Below are 27,573 nucleotides of genomic sequence, written 5' to 3' on the forward strand. Positions count from 1 at the left end.
ATGTGATTATACAGCAATGCTGTACTTACTTCGAATTATTCGCCTCCGAATGCGCTCTAGACGAGGCCTGTCCCTCCTCAGAAGGTCACCCCACCTGCGCTGGAGTGAGCGTACTTTGCGGCGCACGCCGTATAGGCTATATATTTCGTGGCTCGCACTTCTGTAGGCGAGCTCTTTGTCTTGGTTTGTGGCGAACGCTTGGTCCCGCCACTTCACCAAGACAAAGAGCTTGCCGGACGAGTAGCGTCTTGCCCTCATAGCAGCCATTTTCACTAGCCAGTGACGCACGTCATACATCGCACGACGCATGACGCACGTCGACACTAATTCACTCGTTACGGCAGGCGTCTGTGGTGCACTGTAATGTAGTCATAACCGTAGTGGCAAAGTAGTGTGGGCATCACGGGATTGAAAAGTTTCTAAAGTCATGAAATCACTATCACTACATTGTCACAAGTTTGTGGTGTAATGCTATACACAGCACCGTCAGCCCTGTCTCTCATTCTATACAGTAGATTCACTACCAGTTTCTGCAGTTATGAAATCACTATTCTGTGGTGCTAAATTCAATGGCACAGTCAGTTTTTAATATACAGTACAGGCACATTCATAGCGGCACACTAGTTGTCCTAGCAGATGGGGGATGGTGTCCTTGGCAATGGTCACTATTCGTAAAATTTTTCAGGACACTAGGGCAGAACTGACTGCTTACAGTAAATGGATTAACAAAGCATCCTTTATTATGGTAATGAGAGGCTCTTGCTTGCTTTGGGGGAAGGACCTGATGCACTGTGTATGACTCTCGGCCCACTGGGCATGCGCCAGAAATCCCATTGCAACCCTCCTACTGGGCATGCGCCCGCCAGAGATGGAAATTCAACAGCATACCGACTGCAGTAATACAGCCAACTGCGCATGCTCAGTGATGGCATAGCGCTACATGGCGTATGGCTTGGCGCCACAGATCCCATTGCACCCCCTCCATTTCTAATCCATCGCAGATGGCTGACAGCCACCATAGCGCCAACCGTGTAATACAGAGAGCTCTCTCTCGTACAGATCCCAGTACTACCGTACTTAGTGTGCAAGGTTGGAACAGCCTCACCATTGTCATAAGTTTGCGATGCAACGCTATTTTGCACTTCAAACGCACAGTCAGCTTTGAACACAGAGCGCTGTCTCACAGTCAGAAACCACTCTCAGACACAGTCCAAGGGATGTAGCTATCGTGTGTAAGGCCGAGACGCATCTACGTTGTCGCATGTTTGCGTTTTGCGCTTTGGCCGCACAGTTTGTGATACAGAGCCCTCTCTTGGCGCTAAAGATCCCATTGTAACCCCTCCACTGGGCATGCGCATGAAATCCCATTGCAACCCCTCGAAGCAGACAGCCACCACAGCGCAGACATTGACGACAGTTTTGCACTATTTAAACGCACAATCAGTTTGCAATGTCTTACTTTTAAGCAGCCTTTTAAACAACAACACTACAGTATTACAGTACAACACTACTAAAGTAGTTTCACTATAGTGTCCAGAGCAGACAGTGACAATAAAAAAAAATATACGGTACGGTATTCTTTTCCAGGGATCGAACCCGGGACCATAATTCTACCAAAGTGATCACCTAACCACTAGCCCACACGACAGCTACAGTGAACCGCACAGAGCGGCCTCATCCTTGTGCACTCCTCCCGCTGCTGTTTTTAATTTAAAAAAAAATAATTGTCATACTGTAATTCATCCCATCTCAGTGAAAGCTGTGCGTGCATCTCATTAATCTACAGTATCGGTTATACCGTGACAACAACTCGGGCAACTTCTCTACTGTTCAGTTACTGCACCGTACCGTATGTACAGTACAATACTGTATGTGCAGTGATTTGCATCCTGTTAAAAGATCTTACTGTACGGTACAGTACTGTACTGTATGTACATTATGTGACATTAAAAATAAAGTATTGGTTGTGCGAACATGCAAATGCTGTGAATGTGATATCCATCCAATTTACTGTAAGTTTAACAGTATGGCATTCAGTACAAGGCATTCAGTACAAATTACAACAGTGGAGCACTCGCCACCCAGCGGTTAAGCACTGTATTACATGCAATTACAAAAGTGGAGCACTCGCCACCCAGTGGTTAAGCACTGTATTACATGCCATAGCATATCCTTCGTTGAAGAATACCACGGTATTCCACAAGTCCATGGCGCGACTCAGAGGCCTGCATGCCACGCCACAAGTCCATGGCGCGACTCACGCCACACCATGAGCAACAAAATAGCTGGGCAGATCTGTACAATTGGATCCTGGCAGAGACTGGAAGCCAATGGAGACTTTTACAGTGGTGCAGTAGAGGTGGACTGGTAACAGAGAAAGATAAATCTTGCCATAGTATTTAGGATGGATTCTAGGAGAAAAGCGATCTATCAGGATGTTGTAGTAATCTAGGCGGGAGATGACAAGGAAGTGGATTAGGCTTTGACAACATCCTATCATTGCAAAGGATATATTTTGACAATGTTGTGAAGGAGAAGCAGCTGGATAGGGTGAGGGACTCTATTTTTAGTGTAAAGAGGGGTCGAGGGTAACATCAAGGCAGCAAGTTTAGGTAACATGATAAAAAAATGTAATGGCTAGAGGGAGATTAGAGTAGGCTTACTCCTGGGACAAGGGAGAGGCAAGATGGTGACAAATGTCCATGTTAAGTTTGAGATAGCGCTGCCGCTGGGAAATGTAGGTGGAGATGGCAGAGAGGCAGTTTCAAGGACAAGAGAGAGAGATTTCTCTATCATCATAATTGAATTGGTATTAGAGGCCAAAGGATTGTATGAGTTCATCAAGAGAAGAGGTGTATGAGAAGAGCAGGAGGCCCAAGACAGAGCCTTTTGGAACTACAACAGAAAGAGTGTGGAGAAAGCTGTGGTAGAAGTGAAACACTGCAGAAGCATTCATAAGTAGGAGAAGAAACAGGAAAGAACAGTGTCACAAAGGCATAAAGAGTGAAGAGTTTACAGGACAAGAGATTGGTTGAATGTACGAAAGGGGTGAAGGTGGTTGAGATTGGAAAAGAGGCCCTTGTCCATGAGCAGGTCGTTGGTCAAGGAATTATGAGGCAGAGCCAGTGGGGCAAAAGCTGAGAGAAAAAATAGGTGGTTAGTTAAGTGAATTCTAATGAAGTGGACGACACGGAATGTGCAGCCACCTTGTTTATCTGGTTGAGAAGTAAAGATCTCCATAGGAGGTCCACGAGGGAAAAATACAACATCACAGAGCAAAAGAAACAGGTGACAGAGGAAGAGCTCCAGGACAGAAGCCAGTTTGTTGCTGACTGATCTGGCATTTCAGAGAACACACATGTGGCACACAAGTAGCAGTGGGTAGAGGTGCAAGAGATGGCAATAGCAACAAGGTATGTATTAGGGTATAGACAAATATAAAGTAGTGTATATTTAAATATAGGTTCTGTACCTACTTTGGGCGAGTGGCCAAGATGGGTATTTCTCCAACCACTTTTTTACGGCACAAGCAAACTGTAATAGCAGAGATTCCTGTAATACTCACATCCTGTTATTTCTGAGTACAGCAGGGATTGAATTTACAGTGGCCACACTTTCAGCCTCTACATGAGAAAGCTCTGCTTCTTAGTGATATAAGTCTGTGAAGAATATAGTAATACAGACTCTGCTGTACGCTGATGTCAGGTTGCGTTATGGTCCCACTGGGGTCCTAAACCAAAGGGACCTCTAACTCCTGCAACTCTCACTCTGTATTGCTGGAGGTGGGCCTTGTGAACTTTCCACATGGAGCTATCTCTCTCTCGTCTTCCTTCACTGAGGAGCGCCCATTTCTCAATTAAATCTAGAGTTCCAATGACAGAGTTTTTTTTTTAAATTATAACCTTTCCATCTATCAGGCCCCACAAGAAGGGGATATTGTCAAGCTACAACGGCCTACCCTCCAACATGACCCATTCCATTAGGTACAAAATGCTCAGTTCCTGGACTTCCCACCTAATTATTGATTGCAGTCACCTGTGTTGAACTAGTTATTGCATGAGAAGGGTGTTTCAGGACAGGTGGTTTCAATCATAAATTACGAAGGAAGTCCAGGAGCAGAGCATTTTGTACCTAATGGAATGGGTCATGTTGGAGGGTCTGCAACGGTGCATGCCTGTGTCACGTTTGTTGCAGTAATATAAAGTTTCCTGTAAATGTTTTATTGAGGCACCTGCAGTGTGTTGGGAAAAATAACGAAGCTACCTGGCATGCAAACATGATAAAAAAATCCACTAGGTGGCAGCATTGTTCCTGTTATAATGGGTTTAATAGCATTTCTGTATGTAACAGCAAAATTATAAAGAATACAAAATGAATATTTAAATTTTGGAAGACAAGGTCAATCACTGACAAATCTAGTAGTTAATCTTAATATCATCTATATCATAAGGGAAACTGTGTATAATAGAATACATGCCAATGGATTATGGTTTACAAATGAAAACCATCTTCAATAGTGATGGAAATAATTAAATAAATCAGGCACCTACACTTGATATGGGTCAAAAGCTGGGTACACACCTGAATGATACGGTGATCTTGTGATGGGCCGCGTACACAATGCATAATTCAACCACCCCCTCCTACGATGGCACAATATATCGTTACAGTATTAATGTTAGTGAATCGAATCGTATGTCGCATAGCCCCATTTGATGTGCAGCGCACCAGGTGGGAAGATGTAACCACACAATTAATCAAACAATGAATTTGTTGTCAGTACACACTATACGATGGACACTGCAATCCACTGTAGATTGCAAGATTTGCCAATATATTCAATAGTGTGTATCCAGCTTTACATTAGATTATGTCACAGCAGCTACTAATTAGGGAATTAGTTATTCTCTAGAAAAATCAATAAACGGTAAAAAGAAAAAATGAGCTTATGGCAAATTCGATAATACTGTGGTATTGACGTAAAAACCATAAGACTATCATAGACTAAACATTCCAGAGTTTGGCCCCCAGCTGCTAACGCCATCTGAAGATGGTGTTGTGCTGCTGTAGCCGCAAAAATTACCAGGAGAGGGTCTTGTAAAACCTTTAATCTTATCTCACCATATTTGTAGATGGCAGTGCTTCCAGTGCTCCATCACTATTGGCAGCTTTTGAATCATACATGGCAGCCCCACAGTTGCAGGGCCTTCAGGGCTGAAAAGATTGCAATTTCCAGCGAGTGTAAAGACAGGGAAGGAGGAGTCAGGGTCCAACCACTTCCTACCTGAGGGAGACGCCCCCTAGTGCAGGAGATCCCACTTTGAGTGGAGATCTTCTTAATCTAAGCACACTGGGCCTGACTCAGACCCACTCGCGAGCACACAGCGCTCACAAGTGGGTCGATTGTCCCCCACTGTGCATGTACACGCCGGAGCCGCATGCGTGAGCCCCGGAGCGAGAGAGAAATTCTCTCGCTCCGGCACTCACTACAAAAGGGGCGGCTGTCGATGTTGATCGACAGCTCGCCCCGTTTTGTAGACGGGGCTGGGGGATGGCTACACAAAAGGAGGCGTTCCCGAAGGAACGCCTGCTATTTGGGGGTGGCCCCACTGACATCACGAGTGATGTCAGTGGTGAGCCGGAAGCTCACTGGGGCTTGCGGCCGGTGAGACCCGACCACAAGGGTCTCGTAGCATGCCCCGATGGTCGGGACCATCGCGACCATCACCCGGCCGCTCGCTAAAGCTGTGGGTGGTCAAGAAAAAAAATGCCGCCCTGATTCAGAGCGTCAGTCTCTGAATCAGGGCCACTGTACCTTTCTGGAGCAGTCCTACTCTTGCAACTCAATCCCCGCCCCACAGCTGGGATGTAGTTAGGAGACCGGCAGACGGGATGCCGCCGGTCGAAATCCTGACACCTTTCTTAATCCCGATGCCAGAATCTAGACAGACGCCACCCCGAAGGAGGTAAGCTGGGGCGTCTTAGCGGTTGGCTGTTTAGGTTTAGGTAGCATAGTGGGGCAAGGGTTAGGTTTTGGGGGGGGGGGGAGGTTAGGGTTAGGCACCACTGAGGGTTAGGCACTAAGGGGGGAGGGTTAGGCACGAAGGGGGGAGACTTAAGTTTACGCACTAACAGAAAGAGTTAGGGTGGGGAGGGTTAGGAGAAGAAGGGGGGGTGGGTTAGTATACTTTCCCGACCACCGGGATGCCGTTGTCTTTATTTTGACAGAAGGCATCCCGACTGCAGGTATTTCATACCCATTCCTCACAGCTCACTTCACAAAGACTGCTATGAAGAAGAAGCATACTGACTGATTAGTTTTGCTGTGTTGGTAGGGTGACATGGGAGCACAGGAGATGGATCATATTAGTACTGAGCTTCACTGAGAGGGAGAGGGCCTGTTTCAGCAAGGATCGCAGTTGCTTATACGCACGCAATCGGACGATTATTTCACACTGCGCATGCAGAAGCTGCGATCGGGACTGTGATCGCAGTGACCACACAGACCCATCACAGAGTGATTGACAGGAAGTGCCTTTTGTGGGTGGTGATGGAGGGGGTGGTCGGACGAACGCAGGCGTGCCAGTGCATTTCAACGGCGTTGCATGGGTGTGCATAAATTAGCCACTGAGATACCAGACGCATCCTGAGGCCTTATAGCGTCCGCTGAAGTTAGCAATTCCTGAGTGAGGTCTGACCTGCCTTAACTGTACGTATGGGTCTGATGTTACTCAATGTTACTTACTGATTGTTTCGCTGTGTTGCCCAAGTATACGGATGTGAGTAAGGGGAAGTGGGCGTCCTTATGTCAGGCTGCGATCGCAATGCAATTACACATTTACATATCACCGCTGATATTAGCAACTGTGTTGCGGGCGTATCAGCAGAATAGCGATCCATGCTGAATAAGGCCCAGAGACCGCCACCTATGTGAGCCCTGATGAGCCCCCATTTTTCAGGCCAAGAAATGTGCCAGACCCAACTGCATAGTAGTAAACTCCGGAAACTTAGTAGGTAACTATATAACCTGGGTTCGGGGCCCCCTAAGACTCAAGACCCCATAGCAATGGCACCTCCTGCACCCACTGTAGCTTCGCCCATGTAGCTGAAGCTTTTCTGACCTATGTGCAGCAGGGTATAAGGATCGTACCTACCAACATTGCTAAGTGTATAATTGGGACCCCGTGCGCCCCAAAATGGGCCATGGCCACGCAGCATGCCCCCCTTTTCGGCACTCTGGGGGCGAGCCCAGCACTCCCGGAGATGCTGGGCTGCCCCCAGACTCTCCCCGCACAGTTTAAAGATGCTGTGCTCGTCAGTGATTTCCCCCACCGCGGGATAGTGCAGCCCTCAGGTGGGACGTTGGGACAGTACCTGAATAGCGGTATTGTCCTGCCAGAAGCTGGGAGGTACTGTATATGGGATGGAAAATGAGTCTGAAGTGATCAGAAACAACAACATGCATTTAGCACCCAATCTATCTCTCTGAGGACGATCCGGGCAGCTCTGCACTTCCCATTGCTAGCGGCCATACCCCCTCTGCACTACATAATGCATTCAGGGGGCAGGGCGCTTGGCACTGCTTCTACCACTTTCAGACAGAAAAGGCAAAAAAAAAAACAGATTTTACCCGGCATTAGCGTGCCGGGTTGTTTTGCCGGTCCCTGTCTGTACCCCCCTTCAGACAGAAGAGCAAATTACTGGGCTCATACATTTCTACCCGGTAATTTGCATGGCTATTCTGTCTGAAAGGGTCACCCCAGGTCTAAATTCCCGGGTCTCCGACCCTGGTAAATTCCTGGGTCGAAGTCCCGGGAATTTCGACCTGGGTTGACCCTTTCAGACAGAAAAAAAAACCTGTGTTGATCAGCAAATTACCGGGTAGTAATGTATGATCTGTTAATTTTGGTTTTCTGTCTGAAAGGGGTAGTATACATGTCGCACTCCGGGACAAAGTCTAACAGCAATCTAAAAAAATCGTAGATATGAACTTTTATTTTTTAACAGTATTTTTTTATTGAGACAAGGAATAGAGTACAGATACATATAAAGATATACTGTATATGTGGAGACAAAGAACTTTTATATCAAGAAATATTTACATTTATCCAAACTTCAGGCTGAATCAACCTCTTCTAATACCACTTTCAGACATATGACCTGGGAATTTCTCTGCTCAGACCGGGGTTTTTGCTCGAGACCCCCTTTCACACTACACCTTAGACCCGGGAAATTCATGGGTCGACCCCATTCAATCATAAGCCTCTCTGCCCTGGTATTCTAATAGCCAGGGCATGACAGGCTGCTCTCATGTCACACTCATACACACATACATGTCATACACACACACAAACACACACATCACACTCAGACACTCGCACAATCACACACCTCTTCTCCAGCCACCACAACAGGTAGTGTCTCTGTAGCTTGTGTGTGCCGGCTGCTTCTCCACACTGCAGCACGGACCTGACACCTTTTTAATCCATCGGGTACTTGGTCTTCACCCCTTGTTATAAGGGCTCCCCAGATCCAGCGCCAGGGCCGCCATGACGGGGGATTGCCGAGACTGGAGTCCTAGGCCCGGACACTTGGGGGGGGCCCATCCGCTCCTACCCCCCTGCCACAGCAGTCGCACAGTAAAAGTGAGCTAGTGATAGGCCCAGCGCCAGGCCGCCCTCCCGCTCTGTCTACCTACGCCATGGCCAGACACTCGGGGGGGCCACCAGCTGTCTGCAACCGCAAGCTGCAAACACATGCAAGACCTGGCCCTGTGTAAAAACAAACATGATGGCATCACTACATCTTCTGCTGCCATCTGCCCTGGAGAAGTTGAGCAGCACTGGAGTGGGGACGGGACCTGGCTTCCTGATGACTCCTCGGATATTTAAGCCAGTGATCCGAGGAGTCTGAAGTAAGCTGAGCTGTCTGCTTCAGACTCCTCTGATCACTGGCTGAGAGAACTGATGAGTCAATAGGAAGCTCCGCCCCCACCCCAGTCAGTGTGGTGTTCAGCTTCTCCAGGGACCCAGGCAACCAGCATCAGGCATGCAGACTCAGAAGCAGAAGAATGAAGATGGCCCTGGATGACTTTTCCTTTTAGCATCGGTATAGTTTAAGTGTTGGAGGGGGAACACAGTGTGGGTGGGATTAGGGAAGGGGGAGCAGTGTGGGTGAGATGAGGAAAGGGGGAGCACAGTGCGGGTGAGATGAGGGAAGGGGGGAGCACAGTGCGGGTGAGATGAGGGAAGGGGGGAGCACAGTGCGGGTGAGATGAGGGAAGGGGGGAGCACAGTGGGTGAGATGAGGAAGGGGGGAGCACAGTGTGGGTGAGATGAGGGAAGGGGGGAGCAGAGTGCGGGTGAGATGAGGAAAGGGGGAGCACAGTGCGGGTGAGATGAGGGAAGGGGGGAGCACAGTGCGGGTGAGATGAGGAAAGGGGGAGCACAGTGTGGGTGAGATGAGGGAAGGGGGAGCACAGTGTGGTGAGATGAGGGAAGGGGGAGCACAGTGTGGGTGAGATGAGGGAAGGGGGAGCACAGTGTGGGTGAGATGAGGGAAGGGGGAGCACAGTGTGGGTGAGATGAGGGAAGGGTGGCACAGTGTGGGTGGGATGAGGCACCCAGCTGCTTTGGGAACATTGTAATGTCCCTAGTAGTGCCCCTTATGTAGAGCCCCCAGTAATGTCCCTAGTAGTGCCTCTTATGCAGTGCCCCAGTAATGCCCCTAGAAGTGCACCTTATGCAGAGCCCCCAGTAATGCCCCTTATGCTAAGCTCCCAGTAATGTCCCTTATGCAGTACCTCAGTAATGCCCCTTATGTTGTGCCCCCAGTAATGCCCCTTATGCAGAGCCCCCAGTAATGCACCTTATGCAGAGCCCCCAGTAATGCTAGTTATGTTGTGCCCCCAGTAATGCACCTTATGCAGAGCCCCCAGTAATGTCCTTAGTAGTGCCCCTTATGTTTTGTGCCCCCAGTAATGTCCTTAGTAGTGCCCCTTATGTTGTGCCCCCAGTAATGCCCCTAGTAATGCCCCTTATGTAGAGCCCCCAGTAATGTCCTTAGTAGTGCCCCCAGTAATGGCCCTTATGCAGAGCCTCCAGTAATGTCCTTAGTAGTGCCCCTTATGCAGAGCCCCCAGTAATGCCCCTAGAAGTGCACCTTATGCAGTGCCCCCAGTAATGCCCCTTATGCAGAGCCCCCATTTATATCCCTTATGCAGAGCCCCCAGTAATGTCCTTAGTAGTGCCCCTTATGCAGTGCCCTCAGTAATGTCCCTAGTAGTGCCCTTTATGCAGTGCCCCCAGTAATGCCCAATATGCAGAGCCCCCAGAAATGTCCTTAGTAGTGCCCCTTATGCAGAGCCCCCAGTAATGTCCTTAGTAGTGCCCCTTATGCAGAGCCCCCAGTAATGCCCCTTATGTTGTGCACCCAGTAATGCCCCTTATGCTGTGCCCCCTCCGAGTATAGAACAGGCCACACTCCCCTGTCTGTGCAGTACTTACCTTTCTTCACGATGGCCGCTGGGCACTGCTCCAGTCCACGTCATCCTGCGTAGACGCTGCCGCTCTGGATCTAATTTGATCTAGAGCGGCAGGCGCAGGCTCCGCTCATCGCGGGCGACATGGGTGATGTCACCTGCGCATGGGCGCCGAGAGGGGGAGGGCGGGTACTGATTACCCGGGCCCGGCCATGCCAGGGGGCCCGGGCCGCAGCACACACCAGTAGCTGTTTGATTCTTTTTTTCAATAAACTTTTTATAAAATAAAATAAAAAACACCTTTATTAAACCTTCGCGGCGGAGGGCGGCAGATCGGGTGGGGGAAGTGTGTGTGGGGGAGGGGGGGTGTCTTACTCACCGGACTCTGTGTCACTACTAACTCCCAGCCGCCGCGGAGCTAATGCTTCCTAAGCCTGTTGTTGAAGAGTGAGACGGAGCCTCGCGAGATGATGATGTCATCATCTCAAGAGAGACTCACTGTTAACCAGGCTCCAGGAGGTGGGCGGGGATTGGAAGACACAGGAAGGAAGGGCTGGCTGATTACTGGGCTCTGGGCCTGATTCAGACCCGCTCGCAAGCGGGTCGATGGTGCCCTAGTGCGCATGCGCACGACGGAGGGAGCTCCGTCATGCGCATGCGCGAGACCCGCTTAGCGATGGCCAAGCCGTCGCTATGGGTCTCGCACCAAAGGGGGCGTGCTGTTGATGGTGAGTGACAGCACGCCCCCTTTGGTGGGCGTGCCGGGGGCGTGGCTGCCCAGACGGAGGCGTTCCCATGGGAACGCCTACCGTCTGGGGCCGGCCCCAGCACTCCTGGGCTTGCGGCAGCGAGACCCTACCGCAAGGGTCTCGTCGCAAGCCCAATGGTCGCGATGGTCTTGACCATCGCGACCATCATTTTGGCCGCTCGCATAAGCTGTGGGTGATCACCCACAGCTATGCGAGCGGCCAGGAGGCCGCTCCAAAAATAGGTAGGAGGGCCCTGATTCAGAGCGAGCACTCTTGTCAGAGCATCCGTCTCTGAATCAGGCCCTCTGTGTGGAGTATGTGTCACTGATGGAAGAGCCTAGTGACTGTGAGTGAGACAGAGCTGTAGTTTCTATATTTGTAATACATCCATCCTTCCTTGTGATAGATATATATATATATATATATATATATATATATATATATCTATGTACAAATAAAGTCCAGCACTCCAGTAAAAAAAGATCTCTATGCCAGGGTGCCTGAGGCTTCCACGTAGTCCATGGAAACACAATGGATGGCACTTGTATTTTTTGCAAAATACAAGTTTATGTGTTGGAAGTAGTCCAGGAGCTATATATATATAGATATGTGTGTGCGTGTATATGTATATATCTATATATACACTGTATATTTATATACTATATATATATATATACTGTATATATATATATATATATATATATATATATTAATAGTAGTATTATATATGTTTAAATTATGTTTTATATAGATGTGTGTGTGTATGTATGTATATATATATATATATATATACACACATAAGTGTGTGCATAATTATATATATACTGTTTATATATAAAGTCAGAAATCCACTGCACTCGCCACCCCTAGATTTGGGGTGCAGACCTGCACTCGCCATTCCCAGGACTGGGGTGCAAGTGGCCTGTGACCACATTGCTTAAATAAATAAAATCAGAAAACCCAGCACTCACCATGTTTAAACACTCACAATGATGTATAAATAAATAAATAATGGGGGTTTGATTCATGGATTGATCAATGCATTTAAGCCCGCAGCCCACATCACGGGACCCCACTTTCTGCAGGTCCTACACTATCCGTCACACTGATGGAAACCTGGTAGCTGCTATCACATAGTTTAGACTGAAAAAATGTTACCTGGTTTAAAGCTCACCTGCCAGCTAATGGCTTTTAAAGGTAAGGCAGTCACCTGACATAGCTTCTATCACACTACCAAAAAGACAGCTGACACAGGTTAATATAAATGAGTTTGCACATAGGGTGCATGAGAAAGCTATGATCACAAAAGGTTAATTAAAAATTAACCACATAAACAAAGTCAGAAATCCACTGCACTCGCCACCCCTAGATTTGGGGTGCAGACCTGCACTCGCCATTCCCAGGACTGGGGTGCAAGTGGCCTGTGACCACATTGCTGATGTGATAGCAGCTACCAGGTTTCCATCAGTGTGACGGATAGTGTAGGACCTGCAGAAAGTGGGGTCCCGTGATGTGGGCTGCAGGCTTAAATGCATTGATCAATCCATGAACCAAACCCCCATTATTTATTTATTTATACATCATTGTGAGTGTTTAAACATGGTGAGTGCTGGGTTTTCTGATTTTACTGTATATATATACATATATATATATACACATAAGTGTGTGTATAATTATATATACAGTGTATATATATATATATATATATATATATATACACACACATAAGTGTGCGTATATATATATATATATATATATATATATATAGTGATCCCACTTACATTCTTTAGCGCAACCTGTACCCCAGAATTACAGTGGAGGACCCGCTTTCGAAAAATAATTGGGTCCTGGGGGATGCGCTCTACAACCATTGACAGTTGAGATGCACAGCAGACAATAGTATCCAGTAGTGTACCTGGTAGGCTGCCCGATTTTACGTGCTGTGTATGGCTGGGGCGGCCCCGAGAACTTGCTGTACCGGGGCCCAGGATTTCTCTTGGCAGCCCTGCACCTGCGCGCTGCATCACTGGGAACACTGGCCTCTGAAGCCAGCCTGTAAAGTAAACACTACCCGATCAGAGCTGTGGGCGGCATATTATATACAGTATATGTGAGCCCTCATTCTGGGGCCGCAGAAAATGTTTGACATGCCTGAATTAGAGTAAAGCTATTGGTTGTTGTGCTGCTGACTCTGCTTGTAATACTGAGCACCCAGACCATTTATTCTTTGCTGCACTTTCATATGCTGCCACTTATTATTGTACATGCAGATGTATGCTTTTATATGCATTGCATCAATACGGTCATCATATATTTTTCTGCACCTCTATAATACTCATTGCTTATGTAATATACTCATACTGTGGTACAGAAGACATAACATTATTATATTGTGTCTGCAAAGTGTTACATAAACCTAATGAGGTTATGTATTGTAAAGCTGGTACGAGCTATGAGATCCGTCGCACAGTACATAATTCCAACGTGGATCGGAATGATATATCATTCGGATCATATAATGTGTACGCCCAATTGCGTGTGAACATGGGTTTATCATGGCATTGTTCCATCTGCTATGCTGCACAGCTGAGGGTACAATGCTAAATGCACCATGGAACCACACATCAATGTTGTCGTACACAGCATCATTCAGTGTGCAAAGACGGGTACGCAATTGAGTGTGCGGGCTGGGTACGCAATTGTATAGCATGTACCCAGCTTTACTGTTAAACTAATTGCTATGAGTCTATATTGTTTGTTTATTTTGATCTAATAAGATAGATTACTTTGGAAGTTGTTGTAAATAAATATAATTTAAAAAAAAAAAAAAACCGCCTCAAATATCCTAGCATTTGCAAGTGTAGGGACTTAAGACCCTCTTCCCTGCAAGAACTTAAAAACTACAGTTGTTGAACATGCTATTAATTTTCTACAACTATCCACCTCTCTGACGGGATCGGTATGATTTACAGCCGGCGATTCAAATCCCGACAGCGGAAACAGCCCGGCAGAGGAGAAGATCCCGACAGCAGCTAAGGTAAGTGCAAACTAACCTAACCCCTCCACCTAACCCTCTCTTAGGGGTGCCCAACCTCCCCCCCTAAGTGCCTAAACCTAACCCCCTCCTTCCCGGCTGCCTAAACCTAAGTGTCCCGGGGAGGTGCCTAACCCCCCCGGGTGTGCCTAACCCTAACCCCTCTTCCCCTAGCTTAACCCTCCCCCCCCCGGCGGCTGTTCGTGCCCGGCTTACCTTCGATCAGGATGCCGGACATCGGGCTCCTGGCATAGGTAAAATGACAGGCGTCGTGATTTCAACGCCTGTCATTAGACCCTTGCCGAGATTAGACAGTCGGGATGCCGATGGACGGGATTTAGACCGTCGGCATCCCGCCTGCATACCTCTGTGACAACACTCGGCTCCTTATATTTGTGAGGGAGCTGGCACTGCAACCACAAGGCAGTCCGCACCTCCCCTCCTGCACAGTGCACACCCGACTTAAGTTCCCCCACGGCCCCATCGGTAAGAAGAACGGGACAATGGGGTTCGGGCTGCGAGGCCACGCCCCCATCCCACGAGGCCACGCCCCCGTCCCGCGAGGCCATGTCCCTTTTTCGGCGCCTCTCCCTGCCCTGGGTGACACCACGGGGAGGGACGCCACTGGCTATTAGTACACATCTATATTGATTTCCTATGTTAGTGCATCTTTTTCTGGGGTACAGACTGATTTCCCCAATTCTTTCAGTACTTTTCGCCTGTTCTGCATTTGCCTATTTCCGTTTTTCACCTGTTTTGAAATTGAATTAGGTGAAAAGCGGGGATGCGCAAAGATTGATTTCGCCTCTGAAACAGGTGAATGAGGCAAAAAGTCGGACAGGCAAAAATGTTCTGACTTTTTTCGCTTCTGATTGAATACCCTTCCTTGTGTGGAATAGGGAAGGCATCTTCTCTTTTTGGTAGTGTGGTGCTGGGCTGTGACAACGTAGCCCATTACCATGCTCCCTGCCTATTGCCAATATGGAGAAGGAGCAGTCGGCAGCTTCACAGATTAAAAAACAAAAAACAAACTTCCAGCTACTGCATGTCAGCAGTGTCAGGGCATCATAGGGTAAAGCGCTCTAAGGTGATACTTGGACAAAATGTGGTATAAGCTGCAAGAAAAACAAAGTCAAGAAAGCAGAAAGACTTTTTCTATCGGCACCAACAATAAAAGCTATCACCCTGTGTGCAGTACCTGAGAGGTGAGTGCATTTAACTACAATATAATAGTGTGTTGGGCATATATGCTAGTGTAGGAACTTGGAGAATTTGGGTCCCTTGCCGATGGGCTGCAAGCTTAAATGTTTTGATCAAGATATGAACAAAATCCCCATACTAGATACACACAGATTTGCAATATATTATGATTAGCACAGTTACCATCTTTCTGTTTTGTATACATATATGGTTTTAATATTGCCACAAAGCTGGTACCATGTACATTATGGGTAAAACCGAGCGTGGGATTTTTCTTTCTGGTTTCAACACAAAGGGCCGATTCATATTTGTACGTAAATGCAGATGTTATGCAGATCAAGCTATTGCACGTGTATAAGCTGTACTGTGCACATGCAGAGATTGTATTACATTTACGTTTGCACATAGGATTCATTTGTAAAGTGAGCTTACACTGTTTTCTGGGCATGCATAAATCAGCCACCGCGTCCTTGCTCGCAGCAGGAGAGCCCTCTGTGTGTCTGGAGACCCGCCGAGTCTGTGATAGGTTAGACTTACTCAGCAGGCTGGTGGCCCCCTGATCTGCGTTCGATGTTTCCGTTTTTTGCATGTGCTGCGGATGTGAGATGCTGTCAGAGGGCGTCTCTATGCACTGGTCGGCAGAGGGAGTCATTAGCTTATTTTCTCACATGCGATCCGTGAGAGATTGCAACTGCGATTGCATTTGTGTACAAACATGATCATAAGGGGGGAAAAGAGAAGAAAAGAACTCTCATCTTTTTTGGGGGCACACTTAGTAGTTAATGTAAAATCTAACTTTTATTAAATTATGCTTAAAAATAATAAGTCAATACTAAGACAAACAGCATGAAAATAGACAGATATAAAAATTTAAAGGCACTGATACAGCAAATATTGATAAAGTATTCAAGTCTCAATACTTAATGATTATAGCAACAGTCTTTACACACAGGAAATAATTTTATATAAGGCATCCATAGTATGGTTTAGAAAAATTATACGTCAATTTGTGAATAATTTGTATATCACTAAACATACTAGTGCTTGATGCTAGTGTATATTGTACCAGCATCCCCTGCAGCCAGCATAGAATAAAATAAACACATTATCTGTGTAAAGAAAAGCAGATAAACCAGTACTATGTGTTTTCATTAAGTGATCTATAATCATCTACTGATTTCCACAGATGTTCATATACCATAAATAGAGTAATTATAGCACTCCAGTGTGTGCAATATGCAATATGTGGTTCAGACAGATTGGGAGGTGACAAGAGGAAATTATAGATGTCTATCAGAGTATTTAAGCACATTATCTGTGCAAAGAGAGGCACATAAACCAGTACTGTGTGTTTACATTAAGTGATCTATAGTAATCTGCTGAATTCTACTGATGTTCATATACCATAAATAGAGTAGTTAATTATCACACTCCAGTATGTACAATATGCGATCTGTGATTCAGACAGATTTGGAGGTGACAAGAGGAAATTATAAGTTTCTGTCACAGAGTATTTAAGGTGTATATAATGTGTCACACAGAGGCACATTTTCATATATAAGAAAAAATGACAGTGGGAGTAAGGGATAAGGTATCACAAAAATAAAGAAAAGCTACTCCCTCGCAGTGGCGTAACTAGGGCAGGGCGAGTGTGGCACGTGCCCTGGACACCACGGGACCGGCGACGCAGGGGGCGCGGCCGGCCACGGTAGCGGCCCACCCTAGTTAGCCAGTGTAGTGCCTACCGCAGTGTGTGCGGTCAGCACTACACATTTACACAGGACCGGCGCTAGGCTTCCCATTAGCCGTTCCTGTACTGCACAGTTGAGCCCCTTCCCTCCCCCTGAGCGCTTGCCCAGTAGCGCCAGAAGGAGGGTGGCAGGTGGGGGGGCTCAGGCTGTGCTGACACACACATCACCACCAGTGCTGGCGACAATGTTTGTGTTAACCAGCAGCCAATGAGTTTAGACAGACTCTCATTGGCTGCTGCTGCACACACATCACCGCCAGTGCTGGCGGCGATGTGTGTGTTAAACAGCAGTCAATGAGCGTCAGATAGACGCTCATTGACTGCTGCAGCCGCAGCGCCCACTGCAAGAGCCGGCTCCCTTCCGACTCCTGCAGTGGGTAATGGGAGCGACATCATGACGTCTCTCCCATAATGCAGAGCGGTGAGCCCGGGGGAACTGAAGTGCGGACGGCAGCGTGGATTCAGGTAACAATGTTTACTTTATATATTGTTTCATTTCAGTGTGTATTTATCGGGGGGGGAGGCTAAGGAGGGGACTACTATTGGGGGCACTGCTTCAGGGGGGGACCACTGGGGTCTACTACAGGGGGGACTATTACTAAAGAGGGGACTAATACTGGGGGCACTGTTTGAGGGGGGGCACGGGACCACTACTGGGGGCTACTACTGGGGGGGATACTACTGGGGGCACTGCATTGGGGGGGACCACTACTGGTGTCTACTACAGGGGGCACTGCATTAAGGGGGACTCCTACTGGGGCCACTATAAAGGGCACTGTGTAGGGGGGACTACTACTGGGGGCACTGCATTGGGAGGGACCACTACTGGGGACTACTACTGGGGGGGACCACTACTATTGGGGGCACTGCATCAAGGGGGACTCCTACTGGGGCACCATATAAGGGGCTTACTACTGGGGGCACTGCACAGGGGGGACCACTACAGGGGGCACTGAAAATGGAGAACCACTACAGGGGGCACTGCATAGGGGGGGACAACTACTGGGGGGCTGCATATGGGGGATCACTACTGGGGGCACTGTATAAGGGGAATTAATGGCGGGCTGCATAAGGGAAACTACTACAGGGGGAACTGTGTAAGGGGCACTGCATATGGAGGATCACTACTGGGAGCCTGCATAACAGGAACCACAACTGGGGGCATTGTATACTGGGGGTACTATATAGGGGGGGACTGTATAAGGGGCACTGCATTAAGGTGCAAATGGAAAATTTTTCCCAGTGACAAGAAAGGTGTGTGTGTCATGTTGACACGCCCCATTTTCAGTGGCCACGCCCCTTGTGACCACACACGCCTGCGGCGCACGTACATAGTGGTGAGAGGGGGCTCCATTTTCAAATTTGCCCTGGGCTCCAAATACCATAGTTACACCACTGCTCCCTCATAACACATCTAACGGGCAGCTGTTGCTTGCTGTGTGACCTGCATTAATACAGCAGGTGCGTGTACCCCCCAGGTGGTAATAGGATGTGAATGAGCACGGGCATCTGCTTTTGCACAGCTGGTGCCTGTAGTCCAGATGGCCGTTTCGCTGTAATGCTTCTTCAGTGGTATTTACAGTGAAACGCATTACATTAAAACGGCCGTCTGGACTACAGGCACCAGCTGTGCACAAGCTGGTGGCCCAGATTGAGCAGCAGCACTGCCTGACATTTCCCTGCATTACACCAGCATCTGATTTTTAAACGGGATTCCTGGACGCAGATTCCGGTGACCACTCCAGGTATCATTCACAGGTGGGTGCTGTCATTTTTGGGGAAATCAGCCTGACACCCCAAAAAGATGCTCTGACATGGGGGTTCGCTATGGAAAAGGTATTTGGGGTCTTTGAATGGTCTCAATAGGTGCTATTTAGCATCTTTGGGACAGTGGTGAAGAATAGCATTTAGCTATTTTGGGGGAAAATAAGTAGTCCCATCAAATTTGGGGTACCTGAAAATGGATACTAGCATATTTTAAAATGAACTTGTAAAAATCGTGAAAAATCCACCTTCCGCAAGCACCTGCAATCAAAAAAACACCTGGGGCATACTTGGGGACCTCTCCTGAGTCTATGTCGCTAGTTTAAAAGTTTGTCCCCAAACTTTTTTTTTCGCCCCCAAAATTAATGTACCTATTTTGGGGTGTCCTGGCGTGCTTTTTTAATTATTTTTATACAGAATAACTTTTTGAAAATCTGCACCCCAAAACCCCAATTCTGCACTTGTTCTCGCCACCTATTCATAGGTGATACTTTTTCGCTGGTCCCAATGCATAGATTTTTCGCAACGGCTTTTCGCTTCAAATTTAATATGGCCCTATGTCTCTCTATTATTATTATTATTATTATCCTTTATTTATATGGCGCCACAAAGGTTCCGCAGCGCCTTACACAGTACATAAATGAGCACACAAGAAAAACAGTTAATAGTAATACAAAACAATGTAGGACAAGGACATGGTTTATAAACATAGCTGCATAACAAGCAGCAGGACATGAGCAACCAGGTGTTAGGTGTCATTGTGTGGAGTTACGAGTAAATTATACTATAACTACTGGAGGAGAAGCACGTGAGGGATGAGGGCCCTGCTCGTTAGAGCTTACATTCTAAAGGGGGAGGGCAGACAGACAGGGACGACACAGATGGGGTAGATAGTGAGGAAGGAGCATGGAGCAGTGGGTTAGGATATGTGCTGCGGTATGTGTGTGTTTAAGATAACCTGATGTTATGTTATCCATGTCTTCCCCCTCTTATCCAAATCCACTCGTCGGGGTGTACAGATGTCTACAATTCAAAAGAATAGAGGGATCGCCACATAGTGCATTATCCTGTAAAATTTATTTAGCAAGCAGTAAAAACCATATGGCATATGCGTATCACAAAGAAAATAAACATCAGCATATCTATCAGTGATAGCCCTGGTGAGGTATTACACGGGAACAAATGACCATAGCACGTCAGATCATCTAGGTGTGAACAGGCCACGTCCCTATTTGTTTCACCATCAAGACTTCATCAGAGGGCTCTGATAGAAATATACCTCAAGTAGAGAAAAATACCTAGAAACTAATATTTCAAATTTAATCTGGCCATGAGTTGTTACCAACAAACCCCCCCAAAAAGGAATATTGCTGCACCAGAAATTGGAGAGATCAAATCCAAAACATGGAGAGAATAGGAGTATACCCTGTCCCGAGGCACCTCAATTGGCCATACAAACAAAATCACAAATCCCTGGCTGTCCCAGATGATCTAATACAGTGGTTCTCAAACTCGGTCCTCAGGATCCCACAGTTCACGTTTTCCAGGTCACCCAGCAGGTGCACAGGTGTATTCATTTCTCACTGACACATTTTAAAAGATCCAGGACCGAGTTTGAGAACCTGTGATCTGATAAATGAAGCCATATATTTGAGTATGCTGGGGGCAGCTACCCAGGGGAACACACCTTCTGGTTTTCTTCTTATTCCATTGCTGCCTTTTATTTGTTAATCTTAATGTCTACGATGTTGTATTTCTAGAAATCAGTATATTAGATGTTAATAATTTATTTTAAAAAAATAAATAAATCACAAACCACTTTGATAGGCATTACAATCTTTATAGATTAACCTGGTAAAATTATTTTTTTTATACATATGGTATATTATTGTGATAGAACGTTATTTCATACCATATATAATTTAATTGTTGCGCTTTACAACTTTTATATGCTAATTATGTGTGTGTGTGACATAATAAAAAAGTAATAAACAAATTACCATTGTACTCCTTGCTTCAAAACTTCTGCAGTAGTGCCTCTATGAAGAAAAGAGAGAAACGGATACCATCTGAATCTATTTCCTCCTAATCTTTTTTCTTGAATAGTTCTTGCATTTGCAAAACAAATTATGTATATTTGCATATCTCTGTCATATACTACTGAATGGAAATACAAATCCATTTGACAGTAAAAGGGCTATTTAATATAAGAAATTACTGCAGGTCGCAAAACAAACGCAGTACAATATTAAAAATAGCAACATTTGGTAATTTATGTGAACATTGTAGCACCTAATACAGAATTAAACACCTAACAAATATTACACCCCCTTCCCAAAAAAAAACAGAATAAAAACAAATTTGCAGTATAATAAGTTTTGATACACATTTATTTGTGTCATATCTTTATTGGCTCATTAAAAGCTGTAGAACCAAACATCCATAAAGTAATGTATGCGTGGTGATAGTAAAGTGGTAAGATTATAACAAATACAATTATTAGACAAATGTGCACATTATAGAACAATCCTGACATTGAAATTCTACACTACAAAAATACATTGTGCAGAAGATTTTTAGCCAATTTTTAAACATGTGTAAATGTTAGAAACCCATGATAATAGCAGAATTATTTTTCAGCACTGTGGCATAAATCGAACACCATGTGGGGTATTTATCAATGATGGGTGAGAGATAAAATTGTAACAAATAAATTACCAACCAATCAGCTTCTATCATTTTTTAAACACAGCCTGCAAAATGTAAATTGGAAGCTGATTGGAGAGTATTTTATCTCTCACCCAACTTTGATAAATACCCCACTATATTCTGCAAATAGACATGAGTCTTCTATTTACAAACACAGAAGTTGCTGCGGAAACTCAGGAGAATCAATGATGCAGTCATTTTATAGACTATAAAGCTATAAGAAACTATTTATTTGTATACAGTATATGCCTTATATATTTACTGAACTTAGTGCTAGGGCTCTCTTAGTGCTTAGTTATGTATAGGAGTAATAACACAGGTATGTATCTTACAAAGGAAGCAGTATCACAGAATTATAATGCAGAAAAAGCATAATTCTTTATCTTCTAATTGAAGTTTATGTTGCACACTATACAATCACATGCAGTTTATGATGATATTAAGGCATTAATCATATATTGTGTTTCAGTTTCATTCATAGATATGCACTCTTATAGGTGTGAACCTGACCGGGTTACTGATTTGCCTTCTGTTTATTTATTTGCAGAACACAAAATGTTTGGTGTACAAAAAAAAGGTTTGTGCACATATATCTAATACATTTCTTTAGTTACACAACTACAAGCACTAAAGCAATAAAATAATGTCAGGGAGAGTTGGGAGGATAAAAAACTATGGCCCAATTACATAATCACTAACATTGCATATTTTACTCTTCTACTTGATTGTGTAGGTTCTAAGTCTGACGATGTGTAAGCAATCTTATGACACAATATGTACACATACATTCCACGCATTCAGATATTGATTTGAATTATTTCAGCAACAATATAGCCTACCGGTCACATCAGGTTTAATTTAGGGAGTGGAATTTCAAGTTACTGGCACCTGTTGTGTATAGGATATGTTATCTCTTAAGTGTTGATCACCATTCAAATAATATCAAGGTTCATGTCCACTTGTGAGATAAGACTGAAGGTGTGGCTGGTCTGTGTACCATGTGTGTTCTTCTTTTCTGACCTGCATGTGTTGGCTCTGATTTACAGTAGGTTATTGAAGCAGAACAGTTATTGTGAAGCATAAATCCCAGTGTGATATACATAATAGCTTAAATACCCAATTACAACTCTTCATCTCCTTCTTCTCCAGTGAGTTTTGCCATTTCCGCCTTATCGCCTGCGATCTGGTAGCCATTTCTTGATAACCTACCACCCTGGTACCTGTGCACAATAAGTGTTATCCAAAACAACAGACCCATTAAACCTGCATCCAGTGTCAGGTGCCAACAGTAGAAAGTGGTGAGAAACATGAGGTTAGCAGGGTCCCCCGAATCCCAAGAATGACCTGTTGGCGGACGGTATAAAATAAAGGCAGCATGTAGCAACCATGTTCCTTGCACATTCACTAGCCATGCTTTGGCAAACCAGAGACGACAATGGTTTGGCTGCCAGATCTCAAATATCATGATGACACAAGTTATCGCACAAGTGAGCAATAATAGATGGTGGACTTGGACCTCCACTGCTTCTTTTCCATGATTATGGAACTTGAGAAGTAGGGTAGTAATGAAAAAAGCAGCAGTTACTCCTACATGTTCAAGCAATGGACACCGTTTCTGCAGACAAGACTGACTTACAATATCCAATACCCCACTTAGACAGAAGTACCCATACATGGTGGCATGCTGCCACTCACTGGGGTGCTGAAAGTGGTATTCAGGATCATCTGATCGGAAGAAACGTAGTTTTTGGACTCCTGGAGGAAAGAAAAACTCTGCTAAAACAGCCAAAAAGCCATAAACCAGTTTCATTATTGCCTCTATGGGCAACTTCTTCCAGAACCTTTGTTTTGTCTTTGTGATGGGAGCATATTGAACATGGCAACCATTCAGCACCATCCACGAATAGCGAACTGCGTACAAGAGACCAAAGGATAAGAATGCAAGCCCAGGAGAAATGTGACCGATAAAAGTCCCCATGGCTAATAATGTGCAAAAACAACTAGTGTATTAATGTTTTAAAACACTAGCTCAGTGATGACGCACAGGTTTTTTAATGTTTAAAGATTCATTCAGCAACAGGTGACGTAATCACTAGGGCATAGCATTGAAAGAATGTGAATCTGAAAGTCAGAAGTCTCTGCAGTTCGAAGATGTCTGAACTTGAAGAGATTACAGAAAGGTTTCCACAGATAAGGAGTAGGATGTTTAATAAGATTTCTCAGAGATTAGATCAAATATTTTCCCAAAGACAAACCTGATGTCCTTAGAGTTAGAAGAGCAATATTTGAGCAAAGGCTGTATTGGAAGTTCTAGCTCCCAGTTGCTGCACAGTAGTGTATTTGGTAAAGGATGGTCTTTCTGTGCTCTTTAATTTCCAGCAGGCTCTCTGATCCCTCTCTGATGTATCACTAGTATATCACAGTTTCTTCATGATGTGTCTGTGGCACACAGCAAGTTTCCAGGTTTTCCTCTTGTATAAAGCAGTGTTTTGATGAAGCCTCTTATGTACACAGCAACCTGCTCAGGATATTACTCCAATGAACACAAAGGGTTTGGCAAAGATGTTAGTGCATAGGATCATATCAGTGCTGCCTCTTTGTGTCATACACAGGAGTCTGAGTGAAGCGAAGCATTGCCTCTCTCGGTGACAGTGCAGTCTGCAGCAATGAGACTATAATAAGAACCTGTAGGTTTATGGACACACCCCACAAGGTGGTACAAACTGAATGATAATTACACTGCAGGTGGGTGTGTGATGCAGAAAAAATAAAGCACATTGTAGGATGCTACATGTTAAGTAGAAAACCGGTTACATATGGGAAGGACAGACAGGTGGAATGAGGAGGATACACATTACTTAGCAAAATAGCGTAATGCTTTCCACACTGAAAAACACGAATATCATTTAAATTATATTTAAAAGAGAAAAATAAGCATTTTGGAAAAGGATGGAACACACTAGCTGGAGAGCAGTATACTGTGGGCCTTGTCCAGAGCTGGACATGCAGCCTTTTCTCTGCACACTGCGTATCCCCCTTTCAGCTGTAAACATGACTTGTGACGGAAGGAAGTGTATTTACATTGTGTATTGCGATTTGTAGCTTTATGGGAATTCTAGCTGCATCTGACCCAGGCAGGTGAAGGGGAAGGAGCCACAGTAACAAACTTGCTGATACAGCCAACTCTGATTAGGTCACACATCTGCAACTTATTTCAGGCGCATTTTGTGATTCCGTTTGCAGCCAAGTACTTTGTATGTGTCATTTTTTTGTACATTGGGTGTTTGCTTTGTGTATGTATATGATCAATACTCTGCAATACTGTATATTCACCCGACTTCAGCAGTAAAAAAAAAGATCAATGCTCCATAAAAAGTCATATAGCACTTCAGAAATACAATGGAAACAATTATACAGTATATATGCACAGTATACTTGATATAGGGGCTTAATGGCCCTCAAATCATATGTACAAATATAGTATCCCAAGAATGTATTAAAGCAGAGAAAACACGCTTGAAAAAAATATCTACCAGCAATTCCAGCAGCCTGGATAATTGTGTTGTTAGGTCTTGGTACCACATATCCCAAATGCATAGTTAGCAACTGTGTATTATATCTGGCAACTGTCTGGTATTCAAGATCCACCCTGGAGATGTCCCTATATTTAAGTAGCTGAACAATAAATGAACAACAATACACCTAATTATTTTGTATGTTATGTTCAATTCTTGTGCTCCAAGGTCTGCAGAGTTGGAATTGTGAGCTCTGTACTCAGACACACTGTCTCAGCGATGAAATGTTGCCAACTATTTCAGTATCATTATCAATGCTCCAGGTCTAGCCTCTAGAGCAGTGTTTCTCAAACACAATCCTCATGGAACCCTAACTTTGCATGTTTTCAAGGTATCCTCAGGAATAATTAGTACCACCTGTCAATTAACACACCTGTGATCCAGCTAGGTGATCTGGAAAACATGCACTGTTAGGGTTCCATGAGGCCCGGGTTTGAGAAACACAACTCTAGATGAACACTAGGTTTGTATCTTTCTATAGCTGTCCATATAATGTTTCATCCAGCCTTTGCTGTCAAATGTGAGCGACATATCAGCACTCTCTCCAGATACACATATGCAAGTCCCTACTAGCTTCCTCTGTGCTCTTATTAAACCCGATATCCATGGTTATGTTCCAGGCACTTCGGTCACTGTGCCACACTACCCATGCTTAATGTGCTTCTTCAGTTTACGGAATGGTTTGGTACGAGTAGCACAAAGCTGTGGTCAGGATGTAGAAGCAATGGCTAACAATCAATCCCCACTTGGAGTAATCTGAAATCTGGATAAACTAACCCCCAGCAGCCTAACTCATATACTGGGAGTGTGTAAAGACGACAGTAGTTGCATGACATGGGCACAAAGTAATGTGCTAGATTTATTGATTATGAATGATGGGGACACAGGTCAGAGACTGTAATTGCTAGTAACAGACATGGGGGTAAATGTAATAGGTTCAGAAATTGCGAAATGTGCTAGTTTCCTGTGAGAAACGTGTAAGTTTGTATTTGGTATATGTAATAGAATTCAGTATGCAAACTCGAATCAATCCTTCTCGCACCAGCACAACATAAGAACGAAGACAAACAAAAGCACAATGACAAAACACTCAGAAATCAATAACAAAACTCACCACACTCCAAACACTAATCTGCTTCTCAAATACACTCTCCTACACCTGTCCCCTTCCCAAAGAGAAAAAAATGGAAAGTCATACTCAGTGGCGTCACAAGGGGGGTGCGGGCCGTACCTGGGTGTCACCCGTAGGAGGGTACACCAAGGTGCAGACTCCACCTCAGTGACAGGAGCCGAGCGCTGCACTACAGTATTAAGTGCAGCACTCTGCTCCTCACACTGTGAGGGAGCGAGCACTGCAGACAAAGCTTTCTGCACTCCCCTGGTAAGCAGCACTGGCCCACAGGGGTTCAGGCCGCAAGGTCATGCCCCCTACCAGCGTGGTCACCAGTGGCGTTACTATGGAGGGTGCAGGGGGTGCGGTTGCTATGGGGCCCGGCCGGTTAAGGGGCCCGCCGGCCCAGCGATCGCACCCCCTGCACCCACCATATGCCGGGCGCCCGCTGAGATTGTGTTATCAGTGGACGCCCGGCTCCTATTCAAACCCCCGACGGCAGCCGGAGGACGGAGCTCACTTCGTCTTCCGGGTCCTGCAGTGCACTATGGGAGTGACGTCATGACGTCACTCCCATAGTGCCGAGGAGCGGACGCCGGGGCGGACAGCGGCTTCACAGGAGCGGGGGATAAGGTAAGTGGTTTTTGTATGTGTGTGCACGCGCGTGGGGGTAAGGGGGGCAGCTACTGGGATCTCACTACTGGGGGCAGCTACATGGGGCTCACTACTGGGGGCAGCTACTGGGGCAGTTACAGGGGGCTCACTACTGGGGCAGTTACAGGGGGCTCACTACTGGGGGCTCACTACTGGGGGCAGCTACAGGGGGCTCACTACTGGGGGCAGCTACAGGGGGCTCACTACTGGGGGCAGCAACAGGGGGCTCACTACTGGGGGCAGCACAGGGGGGTCACTACTGGGGGCTCACTACTGGGAGCAGCTACAGGGGGTCACTACTGGGAGCAGCTACAGGGGGCATTACAGGGGGCTCACTACTGGGGGCTCACTACTGGGAGCAGCTACAGGGGGCTCACTACTGGGGGCATTACAGGGAGCTCACTACTGGGGGCAGCTACATGGGGCTCACTACTGGGAGCAGCTACTGGGGGCTCACTACTGGGGGCATTACAGGGGAGTCACTACTGTGGGCAGCTACAAGGGGCCCACTACTGGGGGCATTGCAGGGGGCTCACTACTGGGGGCA

General features: G+C 45.9%; 1 protein-coding gene across 1 annotated transcript; it reads right to left on the minus strand.

Moving 5' to 3' along the window:
- Positions 1-21,262: 21,262 nt before the first annotated feature.
- LOC148516672 (transmembrane epididymal protein 1A-like) lies at positions 21,263-24,324 on the minus strand. The gene has a single exon (XM_088479761.1). It carries the CDS (start codon positions 23,662-23,664, stop codon positions 22,807-22,809), a length of 858 nt encoding a protein of 285 aa, XP_088335887.1. The 5' UTR covers positions 23,665-24,324; the 3' UTR covers positions 21,263-22,806.
- Positions 24,325-27,573: the final 3,249 nt, after the last annotated feature.

Source organism: Taudactylus pleione, unplaced genomic scaffold (genome assembly GCF_031769625.1).
Source record: "Taudactylus pleione unplaced genomic scaffold, aTauple2 ptg000244l, whole genome shotgun sequence".
Taxonomy (NCBI): Eukaryota; Metazoa; Chordata; class Amphibia; order Anura; family Myobatrachidae; genus Taudactylus; species Taudactylus pleione.